General features: G+C 41.7%; 1 protein-coding gene across 1 annotated transcript in view; it reads right to left on the bottom strand.

The window, feature by feature from the left end:
- Positions 1-16,818: 16,818 nt before the first annotated feature.
- PTCHD1 (patched domain containing 1) overlaps positions 16,819-19,905 on the bottom strand; it is a gene marked incomplete at its 3' end in the record, with an annotated part of 30,335 nt that continues 27,248 nt past the window's right edge. Inside the window, exon 3 of the mRNA XM_084297393.1 lies at positions 16,819-18,473. Coding sequence (XP_084153519.1) covers positions 16,819-18,473 — 1,655 coding nt within the window. The remainder of the gene's footprint in view (positions 18,474-19,905) is intronic.

Genomic DNA, 19,905 nt, shown 5'->3' with positions numbered 1-19,905 from the left:
ATGCTTCTGTTCCTATTGATTCTTGTTGACTTCAGTAAGAAATACTTTCAGTCAGAGACCTGGAGTTTGATTTTGTGTGGCTAAACATTGAAGCAAAACCATCATTGGCTTTTCAAGGTGAAAAATTCAATTACTGGAGTTTTGACATCACTCACTATTTTCTCAGAGGTATTTTAAGATGGGGTATCATCATTACATTTTCCCAATATTTTTTTTTTTCTTTCTTCACTGTTTTTTCTTTTCTACTGAGGGTGTCACAAAAGTATATTTTTCCCTCCTTTTGTGACCTTTTATTTTTTTTTTCATTTTTTTTTTCTCCCAACCCATTTATTTATTTACTTCTCTTTTTCCTCTGTCCTTTTAATCTCACTTCTCTTCTTGCATGCTTTCTCTTCTTTCATTTGCTCCTCCCTCTCTTTCCTCCCCCCTTTTTATCTCCACCATGCAAGCTCTCCCACTTTTATAGTAACAGGTCAGCAACAAATAGTCAGCAGTTTTAGATGGCCTATCATTTGCAGTAAAGAAGACAAGCCTTTTCATTTGTGAATAAAATTGTTCTTGATAACTTTGAATGTCTTTTTCTAGGAGTTTGAAGCGGTGAGAAAGTCTGAGGGGTGCTTATAAGGAAGTTGATTCTGCGAAGACACACTACGCATATGACTTTCTCCACTGAAAAAGTTAAAGATGATGTGGTTAGAGAAGATATTTGATGGAGCGGGATACATTATATCTAATACAGCAAAATGTCTTGCTATCAAGTCAAATATTTCATAGCGTGCAGTTAATGTAGCCATTAATTTTCTCCACTGCAAGCCACTGTAATAGAACCGCTTCCATGTAATGCAATCATCAAAAGATTTGGAAAAGCACATCTGGAAAAAAAGTGTAGTCCTGTTTAAGCTTTCCTTTCAATTCCAAACTTTGCCTGCTGAGGGACCTTTCTAATTCTCTGCCATTTTCTGGCATCCTTGGTGCATTACATGACACAAACAATGCCTGCTGTGGTAGCTGATCAGTCTGGCATCCCCAAATTTCATGACAGAGTTGAACTGAAAGTTATCCACACAAGCGTTTATTCTTTGTTCCTAGTAGCAGGAGAGCTCCCTCTGTTTGTCCATGTACTGTACCCTACCACCCTCTCTGACCCCAAATCAGGGTGACTCTCAGTATGGCGATAGTTTCCTTCAGGCAGGGACTGTTATGATGAGACTTGAGACTAAAGTCATAATCCCTTCCCTACCACTCAGGTGCAAAGTGTAAGCATATATATGTACATAATGGTGAATTATATCAGGCCAGCCAAAAATATGGAAGATACAGAGGGACTAAATAGGAGAGAGAGAACACCTGGAAGAGTGCTGCTTCTGTTTCCCTGGTAAATATTGCTTCCCTTCAGCCAGCTAATTCAGAAAGCAGGAGCCCAGGAGGGTCCCTAGGTTGGTGCCTGCAGCGATTCCCGCTGTCCATCTTAATACAGACACTGCATCCCATTCAGATGTTCAGGTTTGGAAGTTAGAAAGAGAGAGATCCTGCAGAGGCTGATTGAAAGCAGGACCTAATGCAGCCTGAAGAAATCTCTGTGTGGAAAACAGAAGGTGGGGTACTTGCCTCAGGCTGGTGGTATCAACACGCAACAGTAGAGCAAAGTCACTGCGGTGGAAACACGCTCACAAAAAGATGTACTAACATAATTTTGAGTAATGGGTATGTGAGAAGAAACCAATTTGCCTTTAGATGTCCCACAAACAGAAGAAAAAAAAATCAGATAAATTATTCATTATGAATTATTCGCATAGGCCGAAAGGAACTCATTAAACAGCCAAAGATTGATTTGCAGGAAATAAATGGGGAATGTCTTTAGAATGGTATTTCTCTTCTCCTTAACTTCCAATAATTGTCTTTCCCGTTAATGAATTTGCCTCTTTCTTCTGCTGTTTTTCTGTACTTCCGGGACTATTTTACAGAGTGTTTTACAGCAGAGTTTTTCTGTGATCCAAAGAGCCTGGATTTCGTAGCTACATATTAAAGTGCATCAGAAAACAGTAGAAGACATCACATTTTCTCCACTTACTCGTGGCTGAATTGCTACACATTTTTAAATTGCCATACTTAAAAGTATTAGATACAGATACATAAATCTCCCATTTTTTTTAAGCACATCTCAGCCTCTACAGGCCAAGAATCCAGCTTTTACATTAAGTAATATGACAAGCCATTCTAGGTGCCTCTGTTTCTGAATACCCAAGCTGAGCCAATTTAAAGGGACAGAGCCTGGGGCAACCTAAATTGTTTTTATCGCACTCTGGTTTGAAAATACTGGATTATGTATTTACGCTTGTAGAAAAGGGACTGAATCAGTATCCAGGATTCTCAATCCATTTTTTTGTGTAACCTGTTCTTGAAACTCTGCTAAAGATGGTTCCACAGCCAGCCTAGGCAGCATATTCCCAGTGCATGCCTATTCTTGGAATCAGGATATGGAAGTTAAATTAAGTTTGCTGCAAATTAAGCTGATTTTGTCTTGTTCCACCTTCAGGGGACATGGGAAACATTTGATACCTGTCCTTCCTGTACATCCTATTCATAGAGCAGATTGTTACTGTGGTTCTCCTCAAATTCATCTCTGCAAGGCGAACTAGATTTTTCCACAGAAAGTATAGTTTCCTGACTCCATATTCTCATTCACCTCTGTACTCTTTCTAAGAGTTGTGCCCACAGTGTGCATCTGAAGACTCACTGACTCCAAGGAGAACAGAAACAAAAATTGTCTTCCATGTGTTATTCTTTCAATAAATACGGTAAAGATTAGGTTTGGCGGTTTTGTACCTAGTTTTTACTCAGTGAAGCAGTACTTGAATGCAGCCTCAGATCCTCTTCTGCAGAACTGATGTTTAGACAATTTTTTCCACATATTGAGTTTGTGTCACTCATTTCTCTGTGCCTATGGATTTGTCTTTTTTGAATTTCTTGTTGTTGATATCATAACTTATTTTTTTTTTTTCAATGTATCAAGTGCGTTTTGACTTCTTTGCTCAACCTTTGAAATCCTGCAGTCTTCCCTAACTTAGCACTTTAGTAACATAGCACAGACAAGCCCTCTCCCTTCCACTATCCATGCTAGTAGCAGTGAAAATACTAAATGTAGTTGGGCTTGAACTGCCCATGTGGGATCTCCCTTTCATGTGACTGCTAAGTATACCATTGAGTGCACAACATGTATGTGTACACACACATACAGTGCAAATGCACAGCAAGGAAGTTCAGAGACGAGGTTCAAATTTCACACAATAAATTGTTCCTGTGCAATGATAACTCTGGGATGTGAACAAAATTAAATTTTATGCTTTTTTTTTTTTTTTTTTTTCCCCAGATAGTGCCTTTTGACACTGTAATTGTTTTGTATTCAAAACACAGATCAAAAATTCTACCAAAAAAAAAAAAAAGTAACCACTGAAAAAAATGATGTGGCCTCTCTACAAACGATGTACTTCTAGTACTTGTTGTACTTTTACTAGACTAACAGCACATTGTTTGTAAAAATTAATAGCTTGCTTCCCCCTTGCTCCCTCTGCAATATTTTGGACACCAGTCTTTAGATCACCTTTCTTTGTTTCTGAGGCTTAGTGAGGAAAGAAAGATGTTCATTCTGGCCAGAATCATGGATTACTTTCCTTTGCCAATGGAAGTTGCATTGGCTTAAGTCAGAAGGGAATGGACTGAGATCACCTTTTTGCCTTGGAATATCTGATGTGCATGTGAGATAAATGAGAACGAGCATAAATGAGAAGGGGAGAGGGAGGGAGGATGGCAGAGCAGGAGGGCAAAGTGCCAGGAAAACCTTCTTCTAAAGAAGCACAGAACTCTCTGGAAATGTGTGCCGTTACTCCCAGAGGAGAGGGGGACAATCCTGCCCCAGGCCTGCGAGGCAGTGCCTTCAAATCCCACAGAGGCTTTGTAGCTCAAGCCATGGATCCTTGGGCAAACTGTCAGGAGCTTGGCTTGCTGCAGAGTGGCAGGTCACCTGCCTGCTTTTTTGGGCGTGCTGGAGAATTGCCTGTCCTCTAGCTGTGTGTGGAAGAGTTAGCACAGGGGCTTTTGACCAGGAGAGGAGCACTGGTACAGCTCTGGAAGGGGCCATGCCACATGGGGTCTGGTTCTGGAAGCCAGGCAGCTCCCAGAAACCCCTGGCTCATCTGCCATTTGTGTGACTTCTCCATTTCACTCTATTAGTGATGCTGGGCTTTTTCCCTTGCTTTCCCTGTGAGCTTTGTGGCCAAGGAGGGAGCCCAAGCATCAGAAACTCTCCGGTGTTTCATTACCGGCACAATGGGCCGTAAACACGCTGCTTCTGAGCAGCGACCTAGTTACTGTCCCTGTCTCTGCAGAAATTTGGTTTTCCCAGCTAGGCACTTCCCAGCTAGCCCCTGTTTTCCCTCCCACTCCCTCTGGAAGCCCCCAGCTGTGTCACTGCAGGTATAACTTGGTCCAATAGTCACTGCACACTCCTGGCTGGTCATCGCCCAATCCCTCAGGCATTGGCCCAGCCATTGCCTGCCCATCGGCCTCTCCAGGGAGTTGCATAATGCTGCAGAGATGCAATGGAAAAAGGGATATTTTTAAATGTGTGCTTTATTTTTTTTTTTATTTATTTTTTTTTTAATTTTAAACCTGTAGAAATAAATACAAAATGACAAAGAGGTTCATGTTTACTAAACATTGCATTTGATTGTATGACATTACACAGTGTGTGTCACAATAGTTCACCTTGTCATTGTGTCCTTTTAGCTGTTGGTGCATAATTCTATAACGCACAGGATACAATTAGTCCTGAAGCTGCATCCAGCCACCCTTTTAGTGGAACCCCTGAGTGCTTACAATTGCAAGAGTGTGGTAGGGGAGCGCTTGAGCCAGTTGGCTGAAACTGGGGAATATCATCAGAGAGGTCTGACAGAGCAAAAGAAGAAGCTAATGGGAGGGGTGGGGTAGGTTCTTGAGAAAAGAAAAAGTATTAAAGCTTTGGAGCATTTTTATTTTGGATTTTCTTTCCCTTAGTGGTTAACAGAAATATATCTGAAGTAATCAAAGTCAGCAGAAATCACGGGTTAATTTAGGAACATGATGTTTTTCATGCTCACTGAGAGCAGGCAAATGGACAAACCTTGCTTGATCAGCTATTACCTGAAGAGCTGGTTCGTATTTTGATAGGGGTAAAAATATACTCAACCACTTGATGAAGTGCTGGTTCTCCAAACCACTTACCATCCTCACCCAGTGAAGGTCAACTGCCAAGGTTTTATAGGCATACTCTGGTCACAATTTGCTTGCTTGTTTCTTTAAATTGTAATCCACATTTGTTCTCCCTAATTCTCTTCAGAAGGCTTGAATGGAGATACTTTACTGTCACATTTAAAGCTTATAAAAATTTTATCTGGAAATAATTTTTAACTTCTGTTTGGCCAATTTGATGTGAACTGTTTTCAGGTAGACTCGAATTTTGTACATATTTTCCCATTGTTTTGTGAAATCTATATATTTCCCATATGTTTTAGTAATAAGTGTAGCTGTAAAGGATGACCACGTAATTCACTACTTGAGATCTCTGAATGTGTGCTTTTATTTATTTGTTGGCTGATTTAATGTATGGGAACTAAGTCTAGAGAAATGAAATAGAATGGTTGTGTGAGCACCAGGGAACTGCTGAGCAAGGCATAACAATGAGTTAAGATCTGTAGAGAGGGTTTGGGCTTCAGTGATCATTCTCTGACTTTTTTTTTTTTTTTTTTTTTTTTTTTTTTTTTCTGGATCAGAGAATTTTTGGTAATATTTAGCAGATTCTGCATTCAAATCTGCTTCCTCATGCTTTCTGTTTGCTATTGTTTGCATTTGCTATTGCCTTCCTGATCAGCACTGCTTGCCTACAGCTCATCTGCCCCACTTTGCCCTGCTGGTGGAGTTGGACCTCGAGACCTTCCTTCCCTTCAGCAGCATTTTGAAATAAGCTTGGTGGGTGCCCTCCTTACCAGGGAACTATTTACCACTTCACTGTTCCATAAATGATTGTATCAAAACACAGACACCCTCCTGCTCTGGTGCTGGGCACACTGCTGTTGGTTGGGTCCATGACAAAGCTGAGCAAGTCACACAAGACAGATCTTTTCTCAGCTCACCTTCTACCACTCCCCTCCTGCACAGCAGCCTCTCATTCACTACAGCTCCTGCAGGCTCATCAAAAACATTGCCTAATTCAGACAGAATTTTTGTAAATGACTTTATATACTTCAAATTTGTCACCCAGTAGGATTTTCCCATCAAAACAAAAGCAAAAATGTGAACCTTTTATTAAAGAAATGTCAATATTTTATGCTGAAAATCTCAGAAACTGCAATTCTGTCTTCCTCTCCTCCCCTTTCTGATTTATTTATTTATTTATTTTTTCTACTGGACGTGTTTTGAAGCCAGCTGTTGTACTCTGCCATATCAGTATACTGAAAATCCAGAGTCTTCCTGGCTTAGGAGCAGAATATTAAGTACTTTTTGCAAATTTAGTAGTGGAAATCAACCCTCACAAAATCACTGGCAATTGAGCTGTACAAAATCAGCTGCCACTTAGCAAAAACAATTGGACTTTTACTTGCTCTACAATCCTATTTTTCCTGCTGTCTCCACCTTCATTTAAAAACATGCTAACAGAGGACAGAGATGGCAGGTGCGAAAAACCTTCAGGGGCAAATAGCCCATATATATGAAGATGGGTTTGATCTAAACAAAATCTCTTTCACCGAGCAGTTATCTCTATAAAACCTGCAATGTGAACCTCCTATGAGCTGCATGGCACAATGCCAAAGGCTGAGGGTTACCAAGCACAGGAGAAGTGCAAGCATAAGTATGCCTGGATGGCATCCATAGCACGTCTACGTCTTAGCGCATCTACAGAGCACCACAGAGGCCAATTTGTCTTATAAGCTTTTAAAGAACATTAGAAATATGAATGCAGGTCTCTCTGCTGAAGGAGTAATAAGGCTTTGCCCGGCAGTGGTTCAGGCATGGGCTGTTCCTTATTAAAGCTGTGCTGGTCCAGGCTTGGCTCTATGCCCCAGGTCCTTGGGCACTCAGGCAGTGTCAGTGGGACTGTCTGCCTTGGAAAGTGGACAGACAAAGTGAAACTCAGCCTTTGACTGCTAGAGGAAGAGGAAAAAGGTCATCTGAAGCATGATGGGCCATGCTTTAACCAAGTATTATTAGATACAGCTCCTGTGAAGTCCTTAGAGAGATGCTGCTGTACACCAAAAGTTTGCTATTAAAGTCTTTTTCCCAACATTTTTTCCATTTCTCCCTTACCCAGGCTCCAGAGTTTAAAGTTCTATTGGTTGTAAGTGTCAATAATTTAAAACTCTTACCTTGTTTTTATCCTGATGCTGGAACAGACCACCTGAAGAGTTCTTCAGGCCTATGAGTACATCTGAGAGTTTTTCTGTGTAGGTTTTTACAGAGTTCTCTACAGTAAATTTAGGCATTTCTGATCTAAGTCGACTTTTTGTCTCCCTTGTCTATCCAATCTCTAATATGTAGTTGTCAGTTCTACCTGTGAAACATTCTCCATACATTTATTACTCACTTCTCACTTCAGATATTTTGTATTCTGAGAACTTGCCTTTTGAAACACACACTGCGAAAAGAAAAAGAACTCACTGATGTTAGCAAGCCTTTCCATAATTCTGAAGTCACGTACCTCAACTCCAAATTTCCCCTTCATAAGTCCAATTCTTTTAACCTTTCCTTGTAAATTAGATTCTTCAGGCTTGGTGTCACTCCTGACTCTGAGGCAATAACCATTCCTTTGATGGAGAGATTTGGAGAGTGCCAAATGAGTCGTTTGAATGGTATTTTCTCTCTCTGCCTCTCTCTTTATTCTTCCCATTTCTGCAACATCCATATTATAAATCTGTTGTATAACATCCACACAGATGGGGACATTAAATATAATACGGTGTTCTGACATTGGGCTTTGAATGTTTCTCCTTTCTAGACCTAATAATATATGTCACATCCCACCTGTTTATCAGAACTATGTCAGTGCAGCAAAACATTTTTGGCTTTCCTGCCATAGTTGCTGTAGTGACCCTTCCAGTCAGATCTGAACCATGGGCAGAAATGGCTCCCGTCAGAGGGGCTAATAAACAGGAATATCCTGAAATCATACCGTGACCACAGCCTCTGGAGCCAACACCGGGAGAGACTCTGCAGAAGCCCACCTCCCCTGCTGCCAGGGATGTGGTGTAGTGATTTATACAACTGCGAATAGGCAAGTCCAGAACAGCTTGCAATTGCATGCTGAGAGGAAAGAAAAGAGAAAAATTCGATTGCAGATGTTCTTGACTCAGGAATCACCTTAAGAGAGCTGGTATTTCCCACTTCCCACTGCAGGTAATGTGCCTCAGGGCTCCTTTTGTCCAGAGAGAAAATTGATCACATCTTCAAAAGAAAAAAGAATCCCTCCAACAGATGAGTATTTTATCAGGAAGTTATGCCTGTTTCAGAAACATTAAAAGTCAGCTGCTTTTCTGTAAGAATTTTGTTCAAAGAGATGGAGAGGCCATTTGTTATTTTGCAGTAAGTTATGAGCCAGAGTGCATCTGACTGATCTCTTTCTCTGTATGATATTTTGTATATATCATGCTTAAGTCTCCAGCTCTGGGCTCCAGACTCAACTATGAATGTTATCCACCTTTTATTCCAAAGCAGTGAGGTAGTGAATCTATATTTGAATTAATGTAATTAGGCAGCTGTGAAATTACATTTTCTGCATGTGGACAGACCCTGTCTTTTGTTAGGCAGCCTTAGCATATGTTAGAAGTGCAAATCCTATATATGCTCACACATTTTGCTCTCTCCTTATTCTTGTTAGACCTTCCTTCCTTTTGCAACCCAGATTTTTTTTATACCAGCTCTCCCATCCACCTGGTACAATAACACCCAAGGATTTTCCTTTCTCAACACTTCTGCATTTGTGCAGCTAGCTGCTTTGTTCCTAAACTCTTCAGTAGCTTCTCTGTTGCTCCACCCCCTTACATTACTAATTCCAGGACAGTTAAAACATTTTTACTGACAGCTTTCAACTACATTTCTGGGTTGGTTTTTCCTTGTTTTTGTAATGGAGCCATCTTTAACTGGGCATATACAAAATACATAATTGGTATGGGGTTGTCTGCACTATATGTATTTTAGTGGGGCATATAGTTTCCTAAATATAGCTGACAAATATAAAACCATTTTTACTTGTAGCATCAGTGAACAGATTGTTAATTATGAGATACAATCAGTATGTGAAGACATATTTTTTTTTGCACATTGTGTTTTCTGGCATCGGTTTGTTTGCATACATTTAAAATTTTGTTTCCAGCAAACTTCACCTGTGCAACTTGGTAATTTCTAGGAACACAAGCGTCAGTCTTGCTCAGAACTATGCCTGCTCACAGGGTAGATTTCAGGGGACTGAATGTGGCAGAAGAATCAGAATAGAATACTCTGCATGCTTTGGCTATCCAGCTGTCAAGGCCTTTAACACAATTCGCACATTTCCTATATCTATAACAAGATGAATGTAAATATGAGCACACTCTAGTGTTTTCAGTCCCTAACCCTGCCTGGTTTGTGTCTGTAAAGTAGTTGTACAAATAATGAAATGTGCCAATTTGGAATTACAGTATTCTGATTGACATGTAGCAGTGTAAGAATTGCACATGTAACTTAGAGACTTGTGAGCATTTGCTGGGCTTAGCTGTATTCCTCATGACCTAAAGATCAGACTTTGCATGCTTGTGTCCTGAAGGTATACATACAGGTGAATTTTTAGAATAAAATGTACCCATTGCATGTTTGATTTTTGTAAGATATGTCTATGGAGAATTACACGAACAGCTCTTGCTAACGTAGACAAAAAAGGCACACTAGCCTTGGTTGGGAGTGCTGCTCTTGGAGGTCCTGTGTGGCATTTACATATAGCCTCTCTTGCATTAGATTATCGATTGGAAAATGAATATAATTTGATTTTCTCTTTTAGCCAGAATTTCTGCCATCAGTGCTTATGGATCATGAATTTAAGGTGACGTGAGGCTGGCAGGGACTAGGTCAGGAGCAGGTGACAGAAGCCACCCTTGAATAGCAGCCTCAAACTCCCCATCAAACTGAAGTGGCCAAAAGCCCTGGCAATGCTGCTGCAGCCAAACCCCACCCCCTGCTCTCAGTCCTGCTGCTGTTTGCAGTGACTCTCGGATCTGGCTCTCTTGCTCTTGAGAGGAAACTGATTTTTACCTCCTTTTTACCTCCAAACAGCTGCAACAGAGCAGCTGTGCCTGTCACCCTTGTCGCTTGGAGAAGGAGTCTGCACTAACATCACAGCAGTTTTGTCTGGGTGGGTCTATAGGGATGCTGCTCACCTTCCCAAAAACACAGGGAAAAGGTGTAACTGAGTGGTCTGTCCAGTGGGGGAAGGCTGATGGGCTGCAGGGATGGGGAGATCGCAGGGCTGCGACCACAGTGTGAGAGGTGTGGTGGTGACGGGATCTCCCAACTTTGTGGATGCTGAGGTGTTGGGGAAAGCATTTTTAATAGTAACAGATCTGCTCAAGAGTAGTGCTTCGCATCCACCTACCAGCTCTGGGTAAGTCTATTTCTTGTGTGAGCAGAGAGCAGGTGCCACAAACTGCTCCACTGTCCCTCTGGTGGCAGCTGGAGAGGACACACTGCCTGGTTGCTTGGGTGAGGACAGGTAAATCTGTTTGCTGGCCAGGTGATGGCACGGGACTTCTGCAGCAGTGTGGGAGCACAGGAAGCAAAGAGAGAGACAGCCGTTTTATTTTAGGCTTATGCTATACATTGAGATTCGTTATACAATTTTTTTTCCTAAATTAATACAAAAATAGTAAAAATAGGTTAAAAAAAGCCCAAACAAAAACCCCTGACATCTTGCAAGCCATTTATGTGATGCACAGATTAAGACTTGGAGCTTAAATAACCTAGAATTATTTATACTGACTTTTTTTTCCCCCAGACTGAGAAAGGTGATGACTTGCAGAACAGCAGCTACACCAGACCAACCGATGCTGGAGAAGCAGCTGCCCCAGGCAGCCGCAGGTGATGCTGAGGTGCCCTCCTCCAGGCAAGGAGCCGGATCCTGACTGCCACGGGGTGAGCAGTGGCACCTTTGCAGAGACCACATCCCTCCGCCCCAACCTGTGCACATTGAGCAGGAATACGTCTTCAAATCCTCTCATGGGACCATGCCTTTGCCATGCCTTTCTCCAAAATAAAAACAACAACAAAAAAAACACAAACAGACGAGTTTTCCCTTGCACTATCCTGGCAGAGGATGGGTTTCACAAGGGCTCCCTGGGTGCCCATTTCTGACAAAATTTGGAGGTAAATCTCCCCCTTCACTAATGAGATTGGGGATGGGGAGAGGGGGAGTGAGGTTCCCCCTGTGCCTGCCCTGGGGTCCCTGGGGGTATCCCTATGACGGAGGTGTGGTGCCCTGCTGCAGGTGGAGGATGCTGCCTGCCTATGCTGCCTTCTCATCAGAGCTGCAGGAAGAAACACTTTGCCCCTACGTATGTGTCCCAAATCATACAATTTGTTTTATATGGATAAAATATTCATTATATTTATATGGGGTTTTAATATCCGCAAATGCAAGGGAGGAAAGGGCTCTTGGTAACAGTTTCTGTTCAGGGTTTTTCCAGAAAGTGGCTTCCCATGGGCTTGTGAGCTCTGATTCAGAAAGCAGTGAGGCACTGCTGTAACATTAGGCACACCAGGAGCTTGCTGTGTGTGCACAGGCCCTTGTCCATGCTTGGGGCTGCTTGCATCCTGCATGAGTTGTGGGGTCAGGCTGAGGCACAGACCTGGTGCCCTAGATGGTGCCCTGGGAGGTTCCCTTGCCCCTGGCTGTGGTGTGCCCAACGTGCATCCCGTTTCCTTCCTGTGCTCCCATCCTGCCTTCAGCTCCCATCCATGCAAGGGTAACTGCAGTAGCTCAGGGCACAGAGCAAACCAAAGGCCAGCTCCTACACCCTGCTCCCTTTTCCCAAATCTCCAGGACTGCTCTATTTCCAAAGTTGAGAAATAGGAAAAGCACCCATTTGCTAACTTCTGCAACAACCATTATTTCTCCCACAAAAACCACATGCTAAAGAGCTCTTTCTGATGTTCTCCCTGTTTAAAAGAGAAGTCACGTCTGACTCTTCTGAATTTTACCCAGGTGTGCAGCTACTCTGTTTTGTTTCCTCTTTTAATAAAAATAAGCGAGGTGTTGGCTGCGGTGGGATTTGGTGGCTCACCAGAGGACAGTTAGCTGCGAGAAAAGCCTTTAAAAGTACACCTTTCAATTTACAGTACACATGTTACCTGACTTCAGCACTGGCTCAGAAAGCTTCTGAGACCAGATGCAAATCCTCACATGGCTCAATGCAACCTCAAGCCACTTTGGTGTTGTTTTCCCTTCAGGTTCATGCAGTTGTCCATGCTAAATGTGTTTTCTTGTCTTTGGAAAAGAAGTTCCCTTTCTTTGCTACACAGGCTTTTCTAAGCCTTCACAGCTATAATTTTAATCTAGGTAGAACATTTTCACATAAAGTTTTGGGCAGAAAATTCTGGCTTCATCAATTAATTTTTATGCTTAAGTTATTCCAACTATACCAACTTTTCTCTCTTCATTTTTTTTCCCCTCCAATTAGAGCACTTGTAAATCGAAAACGGACTTGTGCTAAGCCAACATTTAGGAATTATGTTGTAAGAAAAATGGGCTGGTCATATGCACTCATATTGGTTATTTTTTCCCATGCTTATCCTGTAGTAAAAATATACTATACACCATACCTTACTGTATGGAAATTTCAATGTTTGTAGAAGATATATGCTCTCAGTGAGCCACCGTCCTATATATTCTCGTTATCCATAATTAAAATTTTTGCTTCAATTTTAGTCAGTGCCTGACAGTGTATAATAGTTTGTTACTCACTAAATTTATACAAAAGTTGGGTTGTCTATATTGCAAACAAAACCACAGTGAAACCTGGGCTAGAAAGACAAGAGTGTGACAAAAACTGCTTAAGCCTAGGTAGTCTTCCAAAATAGAGGTTCACTGGTGAGGGTAAAATCTTATACAGAGTTGGCATTTTGGAGTGCTTTGGGCTGAGAACAGAGCACAATATCTGCACCTGTTAATCAGTGGATGCAGCAAGTACCAACTGACTTTGGTGGAGACAATTGCTCCAGAGGAAAAAGTCAAAGGGAAGGAAGGCCAAAGTGGATTAGCATAGTCTGAGAAGCCTTGAGAAGGTGCCGTTTCTGGTTCATGCTGAGGTATTCAAGCTACCTGGAGAGAAGGAGCATGTGGTGTCTCTCTCAGACACATCAGGATTCAGGCAGGAATCTCTTGGACCTTGGCTGAGGACACCCTAAGCATTTTCATGGCTTTACGTCACCAAGCCTGCAAGTTGGGAACAGAGTGGCAACTTGAGGTGAAACATGGTGAGACACGTAGGGAAGTTGTTTTTGGCTCTGCTTTGGGTTTCTGAGGGGTGGGGAGGCTTCAGAAGCTGTCCCTTGCCAGGTCTGGCCTGGCCTAGCCTTCTCTGTGTGAAAAGGGACATGGCTCCTCTTCTCCCTTCTGGTTGTGGGAAGCCAGAATTAGTTATTTTTGGGGTAAGATAGCACAGGAGGAACCTGGTAGGGGAAGAATCTGCCTTTAAAAGACCTTTAAGAACGGACTGTTACAAATAGCCCTCAGAAACGACTTAAATATCATTGTCTCTTCCTTGGGGCAAAGATGTGGGCTTCATGACTTCTCACCCTATCTTCTGCGGATACCTAAACTTGTACTTTTGTGCTTTGCCATAGCAGGGCCTCCGTGTTCTTTTTGCATTGGTTTTGGAGACAGAAGAGTGATTTTATCACTGTTTTTCTCACCTTCCCTGAAGACCTCTGAAGGCTTCACATGCTGAGACTTAATGAGAGACCTATGAAACTAGAAGCTTGTCTTTGGACATCTCTTTAAAGACACTCCTATCTATGCATTTCAATTAGATGTGGGAGGTTTATGGTAGCCATCCTTGCATCCTGCATTTGCAAGTGATAGCATCAGGGACAGCAGAGGTGTCAAATCAGTGCTTGCTATGTATTTATTCCTCTCTGCCATGTACAAACCACCTCTTTCACACATCTGTTTCCAGGTGTCCCACAAGCCAGTAGATTGCTGCTGTCAAAAATGGTTTGCAATTTCTCTGTAGCTCTCAACTGATTTGTTAATGCCCTCTGAATTTTAAAAGTCACTGCAGCTGCCTCTTGAGCAGCCAGGATATGGGGAGATTGTTATTTAAATGACACAATGGCCATCACAGAAAATCTACACTGAAAGTACATTGGAGGAATGATTTCTGTCTGGAAAACATAGCCCCATGCCTGAGTCTAAAGAAAAGAGAGGAAACAGGTCTTTCCCCTCACCTCACATTCATTTGGCTGTCTTCAAGGTGTCTGCCTGACTTCTGCCAAGGCTGAAGTTGTTGTTACTGTTGCTACTACAGCAAATGGTGTTTGTTCAAGCAAAGAGCCTGTGCATTCCTGAACTCTGCTTCCTTCCCTTCTGGTCAGAGAAGAGTTATCCAGGGGAAAGCAAACGTTGCCAGCTGCTCTGCCAACTTCTTTTGCTAGTCAGTAACATTTTGCTCAGGGAAGGCAAAATATCTGGTTATCTTTTCTTCCAGGAAGGAAGCTCTAGAAGTATTTCTTTGCTTGAAAATTCATATTTACAAGGCGGCATTAGCAGCTGGGGGTCGCCGGGACTTGATGCTTTAGAGAATTTTTACACAATGAAGCATACCCCAGGGCTGTGGCCACAGATGAGATAATAGGTCTGTGTAACACAGGCATCCTCTGAGACACAGTGCTCTCAGCAGCCCAAGCCCCTGCAATACCCATCCCACCTCTAGACACCACAGCTCAAGCAAGCACTGTGCCAGCTGCTGAAAACTTTTACTGCACTCTTAGGTCCATACATTCAAGAGATCACCCAACATACAGGCCAGATTCCTGCAGCCGGGTATTTGCAGTCCATTTATAGCTGGAGCACTCCCAGCAAAACCTACAGAACTGGCTTGCATAACCCCACGGGGGTCCAACCCCATAATAAACCCTTACAGTAATAAACTTGTAGTTCTGAAGGGTGGAGGGGTGGAGGAGGGAAGAGATGCTTCTTTATCTGCATTACTCCACATCACAGATGCTGACAGAATTATTGATTTAGAACTCACAGCTCCAAAAAGACTTGGTAATGTAATCTTTATAAGCTCTTTCTTTCTTTCTTTCTTTCTTTCTTTCTTTCTTTCTTTCTTTCTTTCTTTCTTTCTTTCTTTCTTTCTTTCTTTCTTTCTTTCTTTCTTTCTTTCTTTCTTTCTTTCTTTCTTTCTTTCTTTCTTTCTTTCTTTCTTTCTTTCTTTCTTTCTTTCTTTCTTTCTTTCTTTCTTTCTTTCTTTCTTTCTTTCTTTCTTTCTTTCCTCAGATGTGATGTTTCCAATAGGCCCCTTTGTTACGGGCTCTTTGGGGACATTATTAAACTTGCTACTGCTAAACTGCAGTCCCAGCCTTCAGTTTGTTATGTACAACTCTCTTGGTATGCATCTCTTGGAAGAGCCCATAGCTGTAAGGTCTATTGCTTTACCAGTACTCTAGGAAGATCGAAGGATTAAGTTATACATTACGTAAAACTACCCACTAATCCTCTTAGTATGCATTACCAGTGAATGGCCTGAAATAGGCTCTCACTAAAAGAGCCCTAACATTCACTTTCTTGATGATATATTAATACGTGAGGTCTGTGTCATGGATTTTGGTGCTGAAATATTCAGTACACCGTCTTCTGTCCGCTGCTAGATCCACTCGCACGTGTTAGTAGAGTGCTAACAAAATTACGGTTGGTAAAGCAGGTTACGTGTTTACCTAGTAGCGAGACATTTATAAAATATAATTATATATTTTCTAGAGTGACAGAGTCACTGGGATTTTTTTTTTTTTCTTTTTTTTTCTTCATAAGAAACAGAAACAGCTATAAAACCATGATTAAAAATGTTACATGGGATGATTTACATTTTAAAATAAGGATATTTTTAGGAAAAAAAGAAGATTTATAACACAAAAGGGTTTGGAAATTGTTTGGTTGCTGTGTACTGCTTTTTTTTTCCAGTACAGTTTGCTATCTGTTATACAGTCTTGCATAAATGTTTAGATTAGGGGAGGAAAGAAAAATTAAATGTGATGGCTAAGACCTATAAGAGCTGACTCACTGACTTGAGTTATTGCTGTGCAGAAAGTTTGTAAAGCCTTTACATCCAGCGAACACTTAGTGCTACTTCAGCCTTGACAGTTGACCTTTCAATCTGATGGGGTTTAGCAACAATAATTGCAGTATCTGCAGTACAGGCAATGCAGAAGACTGCTTAGGAACCCAACCTCTCTCATTAGGTCTTACATCATGTTCTAAAACTCAACCCCTCATTGCATGGGTATGCATATTCTCTAGTAATACGTGTTATAGGAGCTGATCAAGGTACAATCCCCCCGCTCTTTATTTATTTATTTATTTATTTTAAATTTCTCCCATTGTTTCGGATATTCCTGGATTTAGTTTAGAGAGGGGAGGAGAAACCTCCAAACCCCTTTCTCTCCCCAGATACTGAGTCAGCACTGGTTTCTTTCTTTTTTTTTTTTTCTTTTTTTTTTTTTTTTTTCTAAGTAAGACCTAGTGTAAAAAAGCAACAAACAAACAAGTTAGACTGTTGTAATTTGGTCAACCACTCGGGTGCTATCCATATCCACCATTTCGACACACTCTATTTCCTCACGGTTTTCAGGATTCTTCTTCTCTTTCCTCTTCTTCTTGGACGGTGGCAGGAAAGTCAATATCACAGGTAAAATGGCAAAGCAGTGAAAGAAGGTGACTAATGCTATTAAAAACAAGCACCTGAACAGTGTACGGGTCAGATTTGAAGGCACAGCTGCAAGAGGAATCAGACCAACAATATAGCAGAGGTAGCTCTGCAAAATAGCTACCCCATGCACTTCCAGGGCATTTTTCACCCATTTAGTTCTTGTGAATTCTTTGCCCAGGACAAAGGTTGATAACAGTGGAGCACAGTTGTCAATTGTGTAATTAATTCCGTAAATTAAGCACAACACAGAAATACAATCTAGTTCCACTTTCCACAAGGTCATAAAACCTATAACTCCAAACTCAACCGAGGCAACAGTTAGAGTGAGCCAGACATTGATCAGAGAGTCTGCCACCAGGAATGCAGAGAAGAAGAGCAGAAATAAAGCACTAATGCAGGAGTTTTGTAAGGGGGCTCCCACTGAAGAGGCATAACGATCCATGTACACAAATGATGGATTGAAAACGATGAATTTCACCTTGGAGGTGAGAGAGAGCTTCCTCAGGGTCTCCAGGAGGTCATAAAGTTCTTCCCTCTTGGTTTCCATTGTCTTGGCCACCAAGAACATCCTGGAGGCCACAACATCGACTTCATTGTTGTATTTCTTGGAAAAGATGATATCCTCTGAAAAATGGGCAAACTGAGGGGCCTTCAAGAAGGAGTTCCTCAACATATCAGTGAAATTTTTCTTGGGCAATCCGGTAGATATGTTGAGTTTCCTAAGGTAATTTAAGTAGCTCTCAAACCAAGATATCCTCACAAAGCCCTTGGTATACTCCAGCACGTCCTCCTGGACACTGGTGTTCCAGTACTCTATTGACTCGTAGATGTAGAACCCAATCACTGGGCTGTAGTTACTGAAATACTTCTGCTGGGCAGTAGTATACTCAATGGTCCGTGTGGCGGTCGCTACGATGTTGCTCAGGTCTGACCCTTCACTGACCTGCAGGTAGCCCATTAAGGCAAAGGAAATATAAACAAGGTAAAAGAGAACTACAAAAGGCTTGACATAAGTGTTTGTTATCCAGTCACAATAATAACGTTTAAGGAACCACACCAAAAGATGACTCTCATAGGTGTTCGTTTCCTCTGAATCTGTCGTGTCCTCGCTGAATCTGGCTGTCAGAAGAAACCTATACCATGCAGGCTTCTCTTGCAATACCTCTGGCTTTGGTACCTTTCTACAGAAGATACTATGCTGGTAGTTGTTTTCTATGTAGCCAGTAAACACCAGGCTGGAACCATAAAAGGAGAGTACATAGAGGTAGTTGAAGAAAATTGCAATACAGGAATTGCAGCAGAAAATCCTGGCTGCTTCAATGTTAGTGAAGGGACTGGCACCTATTCCAAAAGTGACCAGGTACATGGCAGTGGTGAGAGAAAACGAGAGCATGGAGTCTGCAAATACGGCTGCAGTCCTCTCTTTAACATGTTGGTCTTCTCTAGTTTTTCTCCAGGAGGACAACATTTCAAATGTCCCATATAACCCATGACCTACAATAGAGAACAAAGCAAGTGTTTAAAGTACTCAAATCAACACGTGGAATAACGTAACGTGGACATGCTAAAAGGCTCAAAGGAGACGTATCTGTCTTTTAACTGTTCTTGAAGTAAACGTCCTGCAGAAGAGAGAAAATATTACGGAGGTCTAAGCCACCGAAGCGCATTTGCTACCTGACTAGCAAACCTTATTGCCAGAGCTGGAGGAGAGTTCTGCTTCACTGACGCAGGGTTGATGGGTTAAAGAAAAAGTATTTTCTCTGGCTGGGTGTTTCATTTCAATATCTTGGAGTGCCTGTGATGGAAGATGCTTTGAAATTAGTTTTTCCTGGTGATGGGATCTGACCTGTGGTGGAAACAAAGAAATATGACCTTGAAGTGCCTACATTGGAAGCAGAGTTTTAGTTGGCTGCTTTGTAGAAAGACTGCAAAAAAATGAAACCTTCATATAAGCTGAACACTGTCAAGTAAATCAGTCACTGACTTCTGCACTTCCTATGCATTTTTTTTTTTTTTCAGGAAAAAGAAATCCTAGAAATGAAACAAACAAAAAAGCACAAATAGATTTTAGAGACACAGAATGGTAGAACTGAGACACAGAATAGTATGAAATTGCTTAAGGCATTGATTTTCTTACTTTAGCATGTCTAAGGGTATGTAAAACCAAATGCAGCTCTATTTCTCCTGGCGGTTCCTATATTTTGTAATTTAATTAACCCTTAAGATTAACATAACATTCATGAAAGGAAATAATGACCAACAGACCTGAAATCCTGTGTGTAACCCAAAAGTGCAGGTAAACTGGGAAAAGTGCATGATTTTAATCTCTGGTTTGCCATCCTCCTCTTCTGGTTTCTATTTTATGATCACTAACAGAGACACATTCTGGGGATACAGACCTCTGCTCACTCTTAGTGGACCTGATCTGGGAATACAGTCATCAGGCAAGATATCAGATGAGAGTGGATGAGATGAAAGTAGGTTGAACTTCTACACTGAGGTGAAAGGAAAAATACAGTCTTTGTATCACAACCAGAATGTAAGGTTTTGATATTTTTCTCATGATACTTCACATCATGTTCATCTTTACTTAATAGATCCTTTCTATCTAATCCCATCCTCTTCTCTGCCTTCTAATTTCTCTTCCTCCTCATTCTTTTGCTGTTTCTCCTGTCCTCCCCTCCTTACCTCTCCTGTCTGCTCTTGCATTATCTTCAGAAATTCTCAAAAGCCAGTCCACGGTGTTTTGCTCTAACCCACTCCCTGATAACATTAGATGAAATGATCAGAGTGGAATTACTTGACGATGACACTGAAGTGCAGTCACTGGGCTGCTGAAGTTGGTGCTCCAGTCAGCCACGGCAAGGTAATTCACAGATCTCCATTAGGATTTCAGGCTGTCTGCAGACTACCAAAATTGTTCTAT

Source organism: Netta rufina (assembly GCF_964035555.1).
Source record: "Netta rufina genome assembly, chromosome: 1".
NCBI lineage: Eukaryota > Metazoa > Chordata > Aves > Anseriformes > Anatidae > Netta > Netta rufina.
The sequence above is the reverse complement of the archived record's forward strand: the minus strand, read 5'-3'. Positions and strand labels throughout refer to the sequence as shown.